The sequence below is a fragment of the Centropristis striata genome, chromosome 21 (genome assembly GCF_030273125.1).
Source record: "Centropristis striata isolate RG_2023a ecotype Rhode Island chromosome 21, C.striata_1.0, whole genome shotgun sequence".
Taxonomy (NCBI): Eukaryota; Metazoa; Chordata; class Actinopteri; order Perciformes; family Serranidae; genus Centropristis; species Centropristis striata.
The window spans coordinates 22,734,656-22,752,649 of record NC_081537.1 but is presented as its reverse complement, the minus strand read 5'-3'; the positions used below and the strand labels follow the sequence as shown (position 1 = coordinate 22,752,649).

General features: G+C 39.6%; 1 protein-coding gene across 1 annotated transcript in view; it reads left to right on the top strand.

Moving 5' to 3' along the window:
• The first annotated feature begins 9,144 nt into the window (after positions 1–9,144).
• etv4 (ETS variant transcription factor 4) overlaps positions 9,145–17,994 on the top strand; it is a 41,638-nt gene continuing 32,788 nt past the window's right edge. Inside the window, exons 1-3 of the mRNA XM_059324179.1 lie at positions 9,145–9,285; positions 9,839–9,929; positions 10,069–10,116. Of these exons, the coding sequence (XP_059180162.1) occupies positions 9,229–9,285; positions 9,839–9,929; positions 10,069–10,116 (196 nt within the window). The 5' untranslated portion in view covers positions 9,145–9,228. The remainder of the gene's footprint in view (positions 9,286–9,838; positions 9,930–10,068; positions 10,117–17,994) is intronic.

Below are 17,994 nucleotides of genomic sequence, written 5' to 3'. Positions count from 1 at the left end.
TCTTAACTATATTTTTGATTCATTTTATTACTCATTTCATGTGTAAAACAGTTTGTTTTCATGGGAAACAACACAGACATTTTCTGATTGACCCCAAACTTTTGAGCACTAGAGAATATATTTTTCAGATGCACATTGAACCTCTTAGCTTTAATGTTGTAGATGGTGTTTTATTTGTTGGAAATGCATAGTGGCTTTTCAAAATAAACTTCTGTGTTCCGAGTGTAGTGACCCCATTTCTGCCATTCAGAAATGACGCAGACACCACTACCGTGAGAACCCGGTTAAAGTCTTTTACGGCCCCAAATGACAAAATAAATCTCTATCTTACAAATTTCCTTTTTCTCTCATTACCTCTGAACCTACATGTATAATGAGCACTCTCTGAGTTACCCCACTTCTGTTTTTATGCACCTTTTGTATTGTTTATCCTGTGACACCACAAAATAAAAAATCCCTAAAAGGGCTTAAGACAGGCCTGCAGGTCTGCAGTTTGATACAGATGTTATTGACAAGATGTTGATTTGTAACTAAAAGTTCTTTCCAACATATGAAATCCTACAAAATAAGAGTCGCTTTTTGAAACACGTTGGTAACATGGAACAGCTAAAGGTTAGTCAACAAAACCACTCATTTAAGGTTGGGAAAAAAGAGTAAGATGAGTAAAAAGGTTTCACACTGGTCAAAGCTCTGGGTTTGTGCCCATCTAGTGCAATGTATGCAACATAAACAGACACAATTTAATGTGATAGCTACAGAGTTTAGTCCGTTACAATTTGCAGGAATAACTACAGACAGTATGGCTTCTGATACAGACTAAATTTAAAAAATATATTTAAAAAAATAATTTATTCATATAATGAGTATATAAAAAATAAGTTATACATATATATATATATATTTACATTTAAATATATTTTTTATTTGTTGATATATTTTCTCCTATGTGTGTGTGTGTGTGTGTGTGTGTGTGTGTGTCTGTTTGTGTGTGTGTGTGTGTGTGTGTGTGTGTGTGTGTGTGTCTGCGTGTGTGTGTGTGTGTGTGTGTGTGTGTGTATGCGTGTGTGTGTGTGTGTGTGTGTGTCTGTGTGTGTGTGTCTGTGTGTGTGTGTGTGTGTGTGTGTGTATGCGTGTGTGTGTGTGTGTGTGTGTGTGTCTGTGTGTGTGTGTCTGTGTGTGTGTGTGTGTCTGCGTGTATGTGTGTCTGTGTGTGTGTGTGTGTGTGTGGGGGAGAGTTTAGAGTCAGCTTTGTGTTTTCTCTGGCAGCTCAGCTGGGCCGCTGCAGCTGCATGGCAGCTACTTCTCTTCAGGGCTGCCAGTCAAAAACACCCCTATAAATGCTATTGTGCTCACCTGATTGATCTCTCACAGGCCCGGAGCAGGCCAGACAGGCCCACGTTGGAGGGCAATGGCGAGGAATGGTCTGCGAACAAACAAGCGAGGCAGTGTCTGCGGCGGAGGAGGTTGGGCCGCAGGTGGCTAGGAGGCACGCTTGGGTTGGCGCACCAGTCCTCGTCAGATGCCAACAGTGACATTTCCTGACTACTTTACACAAGCAGGCATCCCAGCAACGGTGCAGCGTCCCGGGGGGAATGAAGAACAGGCCCTGGGCGGATTTTACAGCAAAGGAGGAGGGGATGTATAGGAGTGTATGCATTAAGCATGACACACTTTCTCATAAACACGCTAATAAAGATCTCTTTCTGTCTCCTTCCACCTCCACTGAAGCTCGTCTGTTGCAGCCGAGGCAAAGTCTGCTGACTGAACATCACTACCAGGAATTCCACCAGCAGTGCACGGGTGGGAAATCACTCGCCGTGTCTCTGTGGTTTGAGCTAAACCCTCGACAGGCAGCGACAATCCCCTGCAACAGCCTCAGGAGCACAGCGCCAGGAGGTGTAAATCTAAATCCTGGAACATCCCTGAACTAACAACCACGTCAACACCAGTGACTCACAAATCAACTTTTAGTGAAACACAGCGCTCAGTGTTTAGGTGCCCTCTCATAATGAAGTTTGTGCAGGGCAGCTCTCCAAGAGCAACATGATATAGAGAATTTAAACAATAGGGCCTTTCCAGGAAGGTCACGGGTTCAAATAATCCAGCATGACCTTTTAAGGAAGAGCTCTTTGCTGTTTTTAATAATCCTGCAACAAACATAGCTGGCTCTGTTTTGTCTGGAGTTATTTTCAGGTATGTATTGTTTGCTGAGGAAATATTCTTCAGCCCCTCAGGGGGGGTGGGGGGTCCAGATTTGGCAACGTGGCGTAGTAAGGATGTGAAATAAATCAGGAAACTTACGCAGAGTTGATATTATTTTTGTTCACGCTGGAAGAGAAACTGGAAAAGGTTTGTGTCTCTCTGGGCACAGACACGCAAGCAAGCTGCAAGGACATGTGAGACACACACACACACACACACACACACACACACACACACAGAGTTAAAGTCTCACACACACACACACAGACTGCCCTGTGTTTCACACGATGAGTGTTTGCATTAGGAATCATTTTTCAGTTGGCATGGCACGTGAGAGAGACCGCTCTTCCTCGGAAGCCCGATCACCACTCCAAACAAACGGGGCGCCCTGACGGCCTCCAGCCTGATAGTAAGTCCTGTTTGTTTTAATGCTCCTGTTTTGCACGGAGCTCATAATCAGGGCTGCAGCTTCGCCCATGTACAGTGAACGTCCAGTTTCATTTCTTTCATTTTTTTTTTTTACACATAAAATAAAACTCACAAGTTTCTCATGCAGAAATTTGGTTTTAGCAGAAGTATAAGAGGTTGAAACACACTGAGCATACAACTGAATACAACGCCACCCAATTTGACTGTCATCACTCTATTAAATAGGCATTTATCAACACTTATCAGCCCACATGTATGAAAGAGTAGAAGCCGGGACTTTCAAGCAAGAGTCCAGAGTTTGTAACAAGTCACATGACGTAACTCCAGTGCGATGCATTTTTTAAAATACCAGCTTAACGATGATACTTCGTCCTCGTAGCAACTTCAGTTTTTGCATTTATGTGCAGTTGTTGGAACTTTTTGACCTAACCCGGCAGACTTTTTCAGTGCCTAAACCTAAAGTAAAAATGAAATGTGGCAAGAAAAACTATTGTATCTATTTTAACAGGCTGATAACAACCCACTGGCCTACCAGCAAGTGGAGCAGGCTCCTCCTCACCCACAGATTTGGGTTGATAAACGCTAATAAATAGTTTGACCACAGCCATATTGGGTATAAATGCGGCTCACAGTCACCTCAATTCATCAAGGATTATATGCGCGAGTACAGGCCTGCTACACCTTGTAGTAGGTGCAGTAGGTCATTATCAGCCGAATCAATGGGCTGCTATGTTAACGCGTTGTTGGCCTCCACCGGTCGTTATTATAAACAACGCCAAGACAGAAGTGATGTTACTGAGTGTGAAAGCAAAGAGGGAAGCAAGGACATGGAGTATAAAGCAGTAAACTCGAGCTTAGAGTCAAACAAACCAGGTTGTGCTGTGTGAAAACAAAAGTGATTTGAAGTGATGTCACTTAACATCCATGCGTCATGTGTGTTAGTAACGTTTCAATCAACACATTTCTGAAGATTCACATGAGAAAAGCTTGATGGAAACACCAAAATTCTATAAAACTTTTGAAAATGCTTCCCTTCAGGCGATTATTGTACTTTTTTTTTTTTATAACACCTAACAAGGAATATTTTGTCCTAAACTTAGAGTAGTAGTTTTGTCGCAACCAAACTGCTGCCTTTTAACCAAACGTAAGCCGTAAACACATGGTTCATTACTTCACAACTCTTAGCTTTATAACATTATTTATAATATTTATCTGTGCGATCCCAAATTTCTAAATGAATCATGTGCAATATTTGCAATTTAATTTGTTACACTGTTATGTATTGGTACATATATATATCCCCATATTCTATTGTACATACATACATACATCTATTTGCGTTTGTACATGTCTTTATTTACTAAAGACTGACACTTATAACATATATATTATGTTATACATTATACATATATATATTTATGTTGTTGTAAATTTACTGTAGAATGACTTTCTGTTTCTTATACAGCAACAACTGTAACACAAAGCAACTTTCCCCCGGGATAAATAAAGTATTTCTGATTTGTGATAAACTTAGAAAAGTCATTTTGTGGCATAAACCTAACCAAACTGTGGCCTTTTAACTAAACATAACCGCTAAATTTTCACTAAATGAGCTGATAACGACCTACTGCACCTACTGGAAGGTGCAGCAGGCCTCAACTCGTCCAAACTTATGATGATTCAATCATACGATAACATTTGAAGTCAAAAGCTCCTGAATTTGACTCACAGTGCCCTGAGGTTACATTAAAATGAATGAAGATATCTTTATCTTTATACAGGTTTTCATTGAGAGTGAAAGAAGTAAAAAAAAAAAATAAAGAAAAAGTGGGCGTGTGTTTCTGATCATACATCATGCTGCTTCCAGTAAGCCTCTGTGTGATGCCCTTGTTTTACCAAAAGATCTTTATGTGTTTATCAGTCACCATCAGCCTTATCAGGAGCGAGGGAGGAGCAGGAGGAGGAGGAGGAGGAGGAGGAGGAGGAGGAGGACGAAGCTCCAGAGAGGAAAGACGGAGAGGTGTTGTTGACAGGCCTCCTCCAAACCAGCCCCATCCCCCCACAGACGCCTCGGCCTCTGGCTCCTTCTGTCTTTCTTCTCTCCCCACATCCTCTTTAATCTCCCTCTCTCTGCCTTTCCTTCCTCATTCTCTCTTTCTTTCTTTCTTTCCTTCTTTCCATTCATTCTTTTACTTTCTTTTTGAATCTCTCTCCCGTCTGACTATTTCACTCCGTCCACCTCCACCTCCACCTCTCTCTACACGTCTCACTCTGTCTCTCAGTGACTAGAACAGCTGAAGCTATAATAACATTTGAGCCATCCATCAGGCACAGCCAGCTTTGATCAATAAGCACTCTGAGTCCACTCCGCAGCACCACACTGAACTTAAAATGTCTCCCCTCTGTCTCTGTCAGTACTTATCTCGCTGCTGACAAAGCTATATTAGACTCAGGGGTGGATGACTATTACAATAGATTTCACAATGCATTTCAGCACGCCGCCGCGAGCGCGTGTGTGAGTGTGTGTGTGTGTGTGTGTGTGTGTGAGAGAGAGTGTGTGTGTGTGTGTGTGTGTGTGTGTGTGCTGTAAATGAAACACACAGAGGTGAGCTGTGGCAGCTGCTTATGATCTTTACAAAAAGGATTAAAAGAAGTTGTAAATCCTGCGAAATAATGAATTTTTAGGTGTTTTACCGTCAGTTTATGCCTCTTTTCATCTTTTTTTATATTTTTCAATGTTGTCAACCTTATGCAAATTTGATTTTAGTGCTTTCCAAACGTGCTACATTTTAGTAGTTAACGTCTTTCATACTGGTATTTTGGGATTTGAAAATTATAATTGGAACATGTAAAAAGAAAAGGTTATCATACAAACAAGGAGAAAAGGAAAAGTAACAAACAATGAAAAGCTTAATGCAACAGAAATAATAAAAAGCTGCGTACATCAGTTTTTATGTCTGAAAAGGAGACGGAAGAAGTAGCAAGAAAGATGATTAAGAAAAGAAAAAAATGCATATATAAATGCATAAATACACATTTATTTCTAAGTATAGAAAAAAGATTATTATAATAAGAATAAGAATAATATAATAAGAATAAATTGAAAATAAAGAAATGTATAATAAATCGACAATTATGACTCCTTTTTGTTTTATACTATACAGAAAGTAAGAAAACGTCATCCCTGACAAAAACAAATAGCACATAAACAAGCAGAAACCTGCATCAACAACAAAGGGCAAGAAAAAAAACAACAAGCAAAAGTGCAAACCCTCATCATGTTCTTGAGCATTTATTCTAACTGGTTATTATCTCTCTTAGATCACATGTTTATTTAAATTCATAGTCTCATGGGTTTAAAAAGGGACAAAGGGGTTTTCCACATAACAACGTTTATTCCAAACACTCGTATTAATATTTTTCATATGTGCGTTAGTAAATCCAAGACAGAGATGATTCACAAGCAGAACCAAATGTTTTTTTCTTTTTTTACATGGGAAATGGGGGAATGTTATGTGCAAAAAGCACATGGAGTTTCACATGCAACTTTTTATTTTTTTGCAAGAGCAGAAATTTGTCAATAGCACATGAAAACAGCACAATCCCGCTTTAATCACACGTTTAAAAAATTGCAACTGTTACGTTTTTAATATGAGGATGTGTTGATCTCCTGCCACCAGCGGGGGCGCTAATTCTAGGAAACGCTCCTGTGGGTCGTGTGAGACTGTAGGAACAAACTACCTACGGCCAAAAGGGTTAGAAGACTTTACATTTAATTTAAACTGATTCAGGTGTTAGATGGAGAGTCAGGGGGTCAGTACAGTTGTAAAAATGCATCCAAAGGACATTAGAGCGAGCACCAAATTTGTCAAGAAATTTGTTATATTTGAATAATTATAAGAAGGCAGAAAGCCATTGTGTTTTTCTCCACTGTAACTTTTGTCTTTTCCACAGACAGACCTGAGACAGCGCAGTTTGGTTTGTGTTCGCACAGAATTATTATTATTAATCATTATCATGTTTAAGCCTGGGAGCTCATAGATATGCGTTGTTATTTTGTATGACAAATATCGTGAACAGCTGTTGGCCTGTCCACGTCGTAGGTAACTGGCCAATAGAATCCGGTTTGCTTGTAAGTCAAAGTAAGTTTTTCTGGTTGTGTATATTCTTGGGCTTCCAATCTACGAACCTGAAACCTTAACAAATTTCACTAAAAACTATGAATGTGGCAAGGAAAGGTCACAAAATCTCTCTTGGGACCATACAGACAGTCATGCTTTTTCTAATTTTCCAACTTAATCTTACTTAAAATACCATCATTATCATCATCATCCCTAGTAGTAAAACAATTATTCTTATGAAAAAAAAAATAATCTGAAATTTCAAATCCAAAGTTCACATTTCAGAATAATGTCTGGATAAATCTAACTACATATTTCCATTTTCCTTTCAGTCTTCGTCTGGTGGTGACCCCACATCACAGGTTAGTGGAGTTCAACCAGAGAGGGATTTTCCTCCCTCTGTGTGTGTAATTTGATGGATTTCTTCAGGTCAAAGAGGTAAAACTAACCAGTATTTAACCATAGAAAAAGAGAGAGAAAAAAGCAACATTTATTTTCCTCCCTTTAATCCTTTAAATCCGCTGTGAGACTGTTTGAGGTTTGGGAGCCACAGTTTTAGCCGATACAGTTACTGGATAATTTATAGAGTGGCTTAAATTTAATAAAACAACTAAACAACCATAATGTTTTCTTCTGGAATATCTTTTGAGCCTGTCCATGCTCTCTGTGGGCGGCTGATGTAATATTTATAGCCTGTTGTGTACATCTAAATGCACATCTTAATATCATTGGGCAGGAAATAACATGTACTGTATCACCTGTTAGAGAGATTGAATCAGATATCAGCAGGGGAGAGGGAGGATGCATTTAAACTGTTTGTTGTCTCCATGAATCAGAACTTTAGTTTCCTGTCTCCTCGTCTCTTTAAAAACACTCTTTGTGGCTTTTAAAGTTTCAATAAGCAGCGAGTGTACAAAAGAGAACTTTAAATCCTGCGGTTTACTCGTGGCGCAGACTTTAAAACCACAAGAATGCAAGAATGCATATTCCTGAGCTGATTTACGTCAGTTTTTGTGCTCATTTTAATGCACTCCTGCAGAGGTAGGGCCACTTCCTCCTGCTTGTCATAAGTAGAGGGTTGAAGTGAAGTAAACAAAGTCTGAAAAAGAAAAACATGTCAGGAGTTTCGTGCCAGGGCAGGTTTTTATGAATGGAAGTTTTTTTTCCTCCCTTCTAACTTTCCCTCTCTCTCTCTTTTTGTGAATGAAAAACAACTGGAAAATCCTGTATCAAAGCCCCGCAGCCCTGCACGGCGCTGATTGGCTGCTGGTGGCGCAGGCTCCGCCCACGGTTGCTAGGATCCCGGTTACGGGGCTTCTGATTGGCCCGCTCGGGGGAACCGAGACTTCATTCATAAGTCAGTGTATTCAACCGGACAAAGGCAAGAAATTCGAGCCCTTGAAAGAGGAAATGCGCCAATCACGCGCCTCGTCTGGCCCGAGCAAGAAAAGCAAGTCTCTCCCAACCTTATTCTCGCCTCAAAAGTCATGTCTGCTGCAGGAATGACAGCACAGCTGGCGCTCAAAAAGTCAAATCCCTTCAACATAAACGCGTTTAAAGTCGCTCTAACCGCTTGTGTCACGTTATTTTCCGAGTTTGTTGCTGTTACATCTGTTTCCCGTCAGCCCTGTAAGCAGAGTGGAGCCTGGGCAGACGTGGCAAAGAGCCCAACAACAGGCTGCTAAATAACACTCATAAATCATAATACACGCTTCATGGCATGCTTTTTGCGCAATATACAGCACAAATAAACAAAAAAAAGTACAGAAACAGCTGTCTTACGCGATTAACTTAAGGGCTAGTAGCCTTCATCAGTTATGCACGCTTTAAGGCATGCTTTTAAATAAAAAGGCGCCACGTACAGCACAAATACACAGAAAACTGCACTTTGATGTAAAGAAAGGGTGCAGAAACAAATGTTTATCGCGTAAAATTGACTGAACTTATCAGATATTAACACTCATATGTCATGCACGCTTTATGGCATGCTTTTACATTCAAAATAAGCGTAAATAAACAGAAAAACTGCACTTCCCTGCAAAAAGGGGATGCAGAAACAGCTGTTTGACGCGTAAAATCAACTGAATTTATAGGATAGTAACACTCATAAGTCATGCACGCTTTGTTGCATGCTTTTAAATACAAATTCGCCACTTACAGCATGAACAAACCCGCACTTTTCTGCAAAAAACAGTGCAGAAACGTGCAGAAACAGCTGTTTGACGCGTAAAATAACTTACAGGTAAAGCAACGAGCTGTCTGTCTGTCACACATAAAAAAGGAAAGATTTGTAAAGAGGGCAGCAGCCCGCTGGGTAATCACTCGCCATCACTTCCCCTTTGGCATTTTTTGTGAATGGAGCTCATTATGCATGCAGCCTCCACGCAGCTCCATTCACAAGCAGCGCTCCCTCCTCTCTCTGCAGGCTGCGTGGATCTCACTCAACTCAGCCTAAATGACCACAAACGGTTAACGGATGGATTATAAGATGGATGGATATTTGGACCAGCAAGTGCCTTACACTTTAGCAAATGTACGTATGGATGAACTCTTTCTGTTACTTTTTTAAAATCGCCTGGTTTTTAATGACCTCCTACCGCTACCGGGCTTTATCTCTCCGCTGCTCTCTGTCTCTGTCCGTGGCGCGTCTGCACGATAGAAAAACTACTTCTCAACCCGCTTAAAAACTAACACAAATCGCCACAAACTAAAACATAGCAAGTATTGCATTCAGGGATGTTTGTCTGCGGGTTTCTTGTATGCGATACTTTGGTTGAATTGCGTGTCACTGTGTGCCAAATGGTCACTTTCTTCAAACAGCGCGTTTGTTTTTCCCACAGATTTTTCCTCCACAACTGTTGTTTTTCTTCAGGCTTCATGTTCACACATAGCTGCAGTATAGCCCCTCATTATGATTATTAATTATGTTTAATACATTTCTTGTTATTTTTGTGTGTGGCAAATGTGTCCAAGTGGTGGCTTTCTCTTTACATGCCACATTAAATCTGGCATTTTGACACTGATGTGCCCCGCTGGAGTCTCACTTCTTCTTCTTCTCCTTCTGTTAACATGTATGGGTTTTGCAGAAGACGCATGGAAATGGGCCCCTAAATAGACTGTTGATGGCAGCGAAAAGGAAATACATGGACACAGAATTACCCCCTCAGGAATCTGAAGGTAAAGTAGTGGAAGAGAACAGTTTTCGCCCTCTGGGCTCTTACATGTTTATATAAAAACAAACAAACAGGGCATTTACATATGAGAAAGAGACACATATAGGTGACTAACTGGTGCTTGTCACTCTTTTTTTGTTCAGACCTCTTCCAGGATTTAAGCCAACTCCAAGAGACATGGCTCACAGAAGGTGAGATTAGCCTGCAGGGCTGCTTTTCATCTTAATTTGTACTTTTCTGTGATGGTTTCCACATTAATGACAGTCCTGTGGTTTGATGATGTGTCTGACTGGAAAGATTGGTGAACACAGAGGCGTAAAAGCACACTTTCTTCTTTCAACCTGTCAGCAAATACACACACATATATATGTATATTCTGCTTTTTTTTATCTCAAATTCCAGGTTTTCAACAAACTAATTTGTGTTTAAAAGCTTTTATTTGGTGAAAAAGCCTCTGATGACCTCCTTATTTTAGCTGCCGTCCCAAAACTGTCTGATGCAATACACATGCTCATAAACCATACAACACCAGAAAAAAAGAGGCCAGAGAGAACACAGACGGGACATTATTAGCTTTGAGCATGTCCTATTTTGGCCATGTTGGCATGTAGCGTGCGTGCCAGCCAGCGGCCAATGCAAACAAACAGGCTATTTGGCTTGTGTCACTCAAAGGCACATAGCGATGAAATGAGGTCCAGCCAGAGGCGATTGTCAGCCACTAGACTTAATATGTGCAATGATGATGTGAGCCCTAATAGAGTGATTATACTGTATGTCAGCGAGGGAAAACAACACGAGCTGTGAGTCACTTTGTGCTCGGGACAGACAGAGGGTCCAAATGTGCTTAAAGCTGCAAGTAAAAATGAGAACTGCACCACGAGGTGTGAATCTTGTTGTGTCAGTTGCTTTGATGTGCTTTGATGGGGAGGTTTAAAGGAAAATGCCACTTATTTCTGACATTTAATGTGAGCCACGTAAACCTGATGAATCCTGTTTTTAAAGTTGCTTTTTGTGTGATTTGGATGTTTGAGCTTAACTGTGCAGAGTTTCTACTCATAAAGTTGAATCATTCAGTGCACTACGGCTGCAGAAAATAGTGAAAAATGTCCAAAATGTCTTTAAATTTCCTGTTTTGTCAGCCCCAAACACAAAGATATTCAGTTTCATATGATATAAAGCAGGAAATCTTCTCTTTTGAGAGGCTGAAAACAGAATTTTTGCTTGAAAAAAATACTTCAATGATTAATCAATTATCAAAATTGTCACATCAACCTGATGAATCCTGTTTTTAAAAGGTTTAAAGTTGTTTTTTTGTGATTTGGATGTTTGAGTTTCTCTTTGCTCTCCTGAAAGCTGAGTTAAATCTGATCGGACGATGTTGTGGCGTCCCAAATGGTTTGGAAACCCCAAAAAATTGAAGCATCCAGTGCTCTACGGCTGAAGAAAATAGTTGTCAGCCCCAAACCCAAAAATTTTCAGTTTAATATCATATAAAACTGAGAAAAGTAGGAAATTGTGACACTTGAGAGGTTGGAAACAGCATTTTCTGCCATTTTGCATTAATGGATTATCAAAATTGTTGTCGATTGTTTTAGTTGGCTTTACAGTTCCATGTCAACCTGATGAATCCTGTTTATAAAAGGTTTAAAGTTGATTTGTTGTGCAGCCCTGTGCAGAATTTCTCTTTGCTCTGCTGAAATCTGAGTTAAATCTGATTTGACAATGTTGGGACATCCCAACTGGTTTGGAAACCCAAAAAAATTGAAGCATCCAGTTCACTAAGGCTGCAGAAAATTGTGAAAAATGTCTGTATTGTCAGCCCCAAACCCAAAGATATTCAGTTTCATATCATATAAAACCAAGAAAAGCAGGAAATCGTCTCATTTGAGAGGCTGGAAACAGCATTTTCTGTAATTTTTGCGTGAAAAAAATACTTTAATGATTAGAATTGTTGGCGATTATTTGGGTTGGATTGACAGTTCCATGTTGACTTAATGAATCCTGTTTTTTTAAAGGTTTAAAGTTGATTGCTGTGAAGTCCCAACTGGTTTGGAAACCCAAAAAAGTCGAAGCATCCATAGGGCTGCAGAAAATAGTGAAAAATGTCCAAAATGTCTTAAAAATTCCATTTTTTCTATGCAAAACCCAAAGATATTCATTTTAATACCATAAAAAAAGGAAATTGTCTCATTTGAGAGGCAGAAAACAGCATTTTCTACCTTTTTGCATTAATTGATCATAATTGTTGGTGATTATTATGGTTGGATTGACAGTTCCAACCAGTTTCTCTTTGCTCTCCTAAAATCTGCGTTAAATCCGTGCGTATACAGACGATATTGTGGCATCCCAACTGGTTTGGAAACCCAAAAAGTTGAAGCATCCAGTTCACTACAGCTGTAGAAAATAGTGAAAATTGTCAAAATGTCTATGCAAAACCCAAAGATATTCAGTTGAATATGATATAAAACAGGAAATCGTCTAATTTTAGAGGCTGACAGCATTTTCTGCCATTTTGCATTAATCGATCATCAAAATAGTTGGCGATTATTTTCATTCAACTAACAGTTGAAGCTCTACAATAACTGAAAATTGACTTCTCAGTAAAATATGAGACGTCTTGGGTCTTGTAGTGAAGTTGCTGATGTAATATCTAGATTTTTTTTTTTTAATTCTGGAGGGAATCTGAAAGTTAAGTTTCTGTGTAAAATCTATCCTCATGACTGGGTGGTGCTCTGTTCTAATGGATAAAGCAGTATTTCAAAAGTGATTTCTTACATTTATTAGAATTATTACATCACATTTAAGCAGTACAAGGAATCCCAGTGTGGACTGAGTCACGCAGCAGATCAGCAAACTAAAGGGAAGTGGGACATTTCCAATCAGAGGACGTGTCTGTTTGTCCCTGAAGACCAGACATTTAAATTGACCCCGCTCCCCGGCCCAGTTTCTGTTTATGGGAAACAATGCGGCATCCACGTCAGCTTTCTCACCTTTTCTCATGCAGCGTCACAAACCAGCAAGTTCACTTCACACCAAACACAAAGAGCAGAGCCAGAGCCGTAAAACTGCAACAATGGGTGTTGCTTCAAAGTTCGAGCCTATTTGTATTCACAGATTTCACTGTAGGACAGAGACCTTCTCTCACTTAGTGGGATAGAGTCCTCTGGGATTAATGCCACCACGTCTCTACAGTGATGTAGAGTCCGAAATGTTCAAAATAAATCAAATATATTGAAATATATATTGTAAAGAAATCAGAGAAAATGCACTTTTAAGAAGCTGAAAACTTTTTCCCCCTTAAAAAGTATGTGGGTTTTTTAACTCTGAGTAACAGAACTGAGTGATCAGTTCTCTGGAACTACTTTCTACCAAAGAAATAGTCCCAATAAAAGCTGATGATGGTATTTCTTGTGAAATACATTTGTCCCCTTGGTTTTTGGTTGTTTATAGCACAAAAACATGTAATTTAATGTGATGAAGAAGTGAAATAATAAGTCATACATAGATATTTAGTTTACAGCAGCTGCAAGGTGCTTGAAAAGCTTGAATATGCTTGAATAGTGCTTGAATTTGACTTTAGAAAAGGTGTAGGAACCCTGCACATTACATGAGAAAATACAGATGAATATTTTAATAGTTACCACAATAAGATGGATTAGAAATGTGGGTTTTTGTTGTGTTTTTGGTAAACTGGCCTTTTAAAAGTCAACGTTATTTCTAATACAAATTGGGCGGGAGCTTGTTGTTGAGTCACTGAGGTGGAAACATTAATGTGTTGGTCAAGTCTATGACATATGTTGAAACATGAAGCTCTGCTGTGATTTTTTCTTTAGTTTGTCCCCTTTCTTTGGTTGTTTATAGCACAATAACATCTCATTTTATGTGATGAAGAAGTGAAATATTTTACTGTGGTTTACAGCAGCTGTAAGGTGCTGGAAAAGCTTGAAAAGTGCTTGAATTTTATGTTAGAAAAGGTGTAGGAACTCTGGACATTACTATTACCACCATTGTATTAAGAAATAACAGATAAATATTTCAAAACCTGAGGAAAAGTTTTATTTTTTGTGATCTGGCCCTTTAAAAGTCGACATTATTTTATGTACAAATTCGGTGGTTGCCAATCCTTTCATTTGTTACTCTAGAATAATGTCACAAAACATAATTTTGGTTGTTTATAGCACAAAAACATCTCATTTTATGTGACGAAGAAGGGAAATAATCAGTATACCTTATATTTACATTTACATTTAGTCATTTAGCAGACACTTTTATCCAAAGCGACTTACAGGAAAAAAAGGGGAACAATCAAGGTATCGTGCAATAAGAGCCGTTAGTGCAGCAATAAGTGCTAGTGACAATTCGTTAAGGGGTAGAATTGTCGTGTGGTGCTAGGAGAGAAGATGCTCTCTGAGGAGCTGGGTCTTCAGGAGTTTTTTAAAGGTAGATATAGGTAGGTTAAGGTGCTGGAAAAGCTTGAAAATGCTTAAAGTGCTTGAATTTGACTTTAGAAAAGGTGTAGAAACCCTAGTAGAGCATTGTATTAAGTTAATACAGATAGATATTTTAAAAAAACATGAGCAAATGCACCTTATTTATATAGCATAACTAGGTGTTATGTTGTATTTTTGTTGTACTGGCCCTTTAAAAGTGGACATAATTTTAACTTTATCAAAGTGTTATTTTCCTCTAAGTACTGGCTTGTTTTCAGCTGCTTGAAAACCTTGAAAAGTGCTTGAATTTGATGTTAGAAAAGGTGTAGGAACCCTGCACATCATATTTACCACAATTGTGTTAAGAAAATACAGATAAATATTTAAAAACATGAGCAAATCTTGTATTTCTGGTGAGCCGGCCCTTTAAAAGTCGACATTATTGTATGTACAGATTGGGTGGGAGCTTATTGTTGAGTCACTGAGGCGTAAAAGAAGAAAAAGAAAGATGGAAGTGTAACTTTATCAAAGTGTTGTTTTCAGCTTCCCCGGCTAAGACCTCTCCTTTCCTGTTGCATTAATTAAAGACCTTATCATGACTGATTGCAGTTGTGAGGGATTCACCAAGACTGTAAAAAAAAAAAAAAGAGGAGCTGTGTAGCTGGAGGGAGTTTTTTTTCTTCAGAGCGGAAGCAAAGAGAGAGAGAGAGACGGAGTGAATGGCAAGGGTTCAGGAGCTTGTCACATCTTGTCTCATTTTGGCCTTTAAGGTTTATATGAGTGAGGCTGCTGCTGCGGAGCTCCTCCCAGGATCTCCCACTGAGAGAAAAAAAAGTCATTCAAGGTGCCTGGAAGCATCGGGGAGAACATGCGTCTGTGCTCGTATAAATACACTTTCCTTCTTGTGCTGACTTGCATCTCAAAGCCCCTGACGAGGTGTTCCTGGAAACAAATCAGACACACGCGCACACACACACACACACACACACACACACACACACACACACACACACACGATCATGTCTCTTCTCCTGCCTCTTTATGCTTGAATTTGATTTTAGGAACTGTGCACATTACATTGAGACCTAAACTATACACACAACTAGATCCCACACAGAGAATTCTGTTTTTTGTTTTATTTTTGGTGAGCCGGCCCTTTAAAAGTCAACATTATTGTATGTACAGATTGAATTTGTTACCCAACAATAATGTCACAAAACACAATTTTGGTTGTTTATAGCACAAAAACATCACATTTTATGTGATTTACACATGAACTAATGTTGATTACAGCAGCTGTAAGGTGCTGGAAAAGCTTGAAAATGCTTGAAAAGTGCTTGAATTGGACTTTAGAAAGGCATAGGAACCCTTGTAGATAATTGAAGTTGTATTCACAGAATTCACTGTAGGGCTCTCTTCTCTCACTGATTGGGTTAGAGTCCTCTGGGATTAATTAACCACATCACTACAACAGAGTATTAGACTACATCCTACTGTAATAGAAATCTGTTTTTTGTTGTATTTTTGGTGAACTGGCCCTTTAAAAGTCAACATTATTTTATGTACAGATTTGGTGGGAGCTTGTTCACAGGTCAGAAAGATGGAAGTGTAACTTTATCAAAGTGTTATTTCACTCAGGAAACATAATTTTGGTTGTTTATAGCACAATAACGTCTTATTTTAAGTGAAGCAGAAGTGAAATCATGTTTTTACAGCTGCTGGAAGTTGTAGGAACCCTACACAAAAATTAAATTCAAATATATTGAATTTACTGTCAATATTCACCTTAAAGCAGCTGAAAACAGATAATTTTTAAAAACTTTTTTCCCCTTAAAAACTACGTGATATGTGACAGGGATCTGTGTTCACTGGAAAAAATACTCCCAATGAAACCTGGTGACTTCCTGTGAAATAATTAGGACACTGTCTTTGATAATGTAATTGTGTAATTGTTCATAATAGATATCAGCTCCACAGTCCTTGAAAACACAAGTAAACTGACAGACAGATGACACACAGTCCAATACCCGGAATGAGGCGGGTCTCACTCGCCGAGACGCCCCTAATTTGAATATGAGCCGTCCTGAGCGGTCTTTTGTCCAGACTTTTTCCCCCCTGAAAGAAGCCTGGTTGCTGATTGGATAGAATGGTAAGCAGCATTTAATGTAGTACTCGATGCCACAACAACACGCGCCATTTGTAAAAAAACGGCGAAGCAGTGTTGCCAACGTAGTGTTGGCAAAGCGTTGCTTTATTTAGCGACTTTTGAGACCCCCTTAGCGACTATTTTTCAAAAAAGCGACTGGCGACAAATCCAGTGACTTTTTCCGGTGTTATTGGAGACTCGTTCTTACTCTCCTTAATGAGTCGTCGCCCCCCGCAAGATTAAGAACGAGTCAAAGCGGCACAGTCCTCCTGCAGCAGTCTCTCCCAGCTGCAGTCACAGAGCCGGAGGGGATGTTAACCCCTTAGCGTCCAGTCTGCAAATTGCTAATTGGCAACAGTTAGCTCTGTAGCAGTACAGTGTGTATGTGCTGCTGTTGCAGGAGGTGTTCACTAAGCGACCTCTGTTTGTTTTGATTTGTTTGTTTTCGCGATTACGCCATGATTGAAAACCCTACATCACCTCCAGAGTCTAGTAAATCCCTTGAAAAGTGCTCGAATTTGACTCTTGAAAAGGTGTAGGAACCCTGCACATTACTTTGAGACCTAAACTATACACACAACTCGATCCCACTGTAAGATATTGTGGTCTGTTGTATTTTTTGGTGACCCGGCCCTTTAAAAGTCAACATTATTATACGTACAGATTGGGTGGTAGCTCATCCTTTAATTTGTTGCCCTAGAATAATGTCATGAAACATAATTCTGGTTGTTTATAGCACCAAAACATCTAATTTCATATGATGAAGAAGTGAAGTTATCAGCATACTTTATAAACCGTATATAGACATGCAAGCTTACACACACACACACACACACACTAGGATCATGTCTCTTGTCCTGCCTCTTTATGAGCTCCAGCGTGTTCCCTTTTGGACATGTTGAAAGTAGTGGATATGATTGATTGTTGGATGTGCAGGACTAAATATCGGCTCCTGCTCTGTCTCACACAGCAGCTTTATTCTCCTCCTCTCCTCCTCATCCTCCTCTCTTCCTCCTCCTCTTCCTCTCCTCCTCCCCCCGAGGGCGACAGATCGAAAAGTTAAAAGGGGCTAATATTATTACGGTATAGTAAGCCACAGGATGCAACAGTGTATAAGGAATTGATGTCATTTATCTTGAACATGCTCCAGTAAAAAAAAAAAAAAAAAGAAACGCCACCACCATCCGGTTTCCTCTGTACAGGAAGGAGTAGTGTGACGGCAAGAAAGTGGATTTGAATTTCTTGTTTCCTCTTTTTGTCTCTGTTTCTCGTTCTCGCTCTCTTGAGTTTTGGTTGCTGTGTTGTGTATCGGTGTCAGGAAACCGTAACAGTGGCGCTGGATGGAGAGAGAGAGGGAGAAGAAGAGAGAGAGAGACACAGACAGACAAGAGAGAGGGAGAGAGAGAGAGGTTGAGGTTGAGTGCTGGGTCAGATTTAGGTTGCTGGGTGAGGTTACAGTCACGTTCCTTGGGGCAGAATCTGAAAAATGTTTT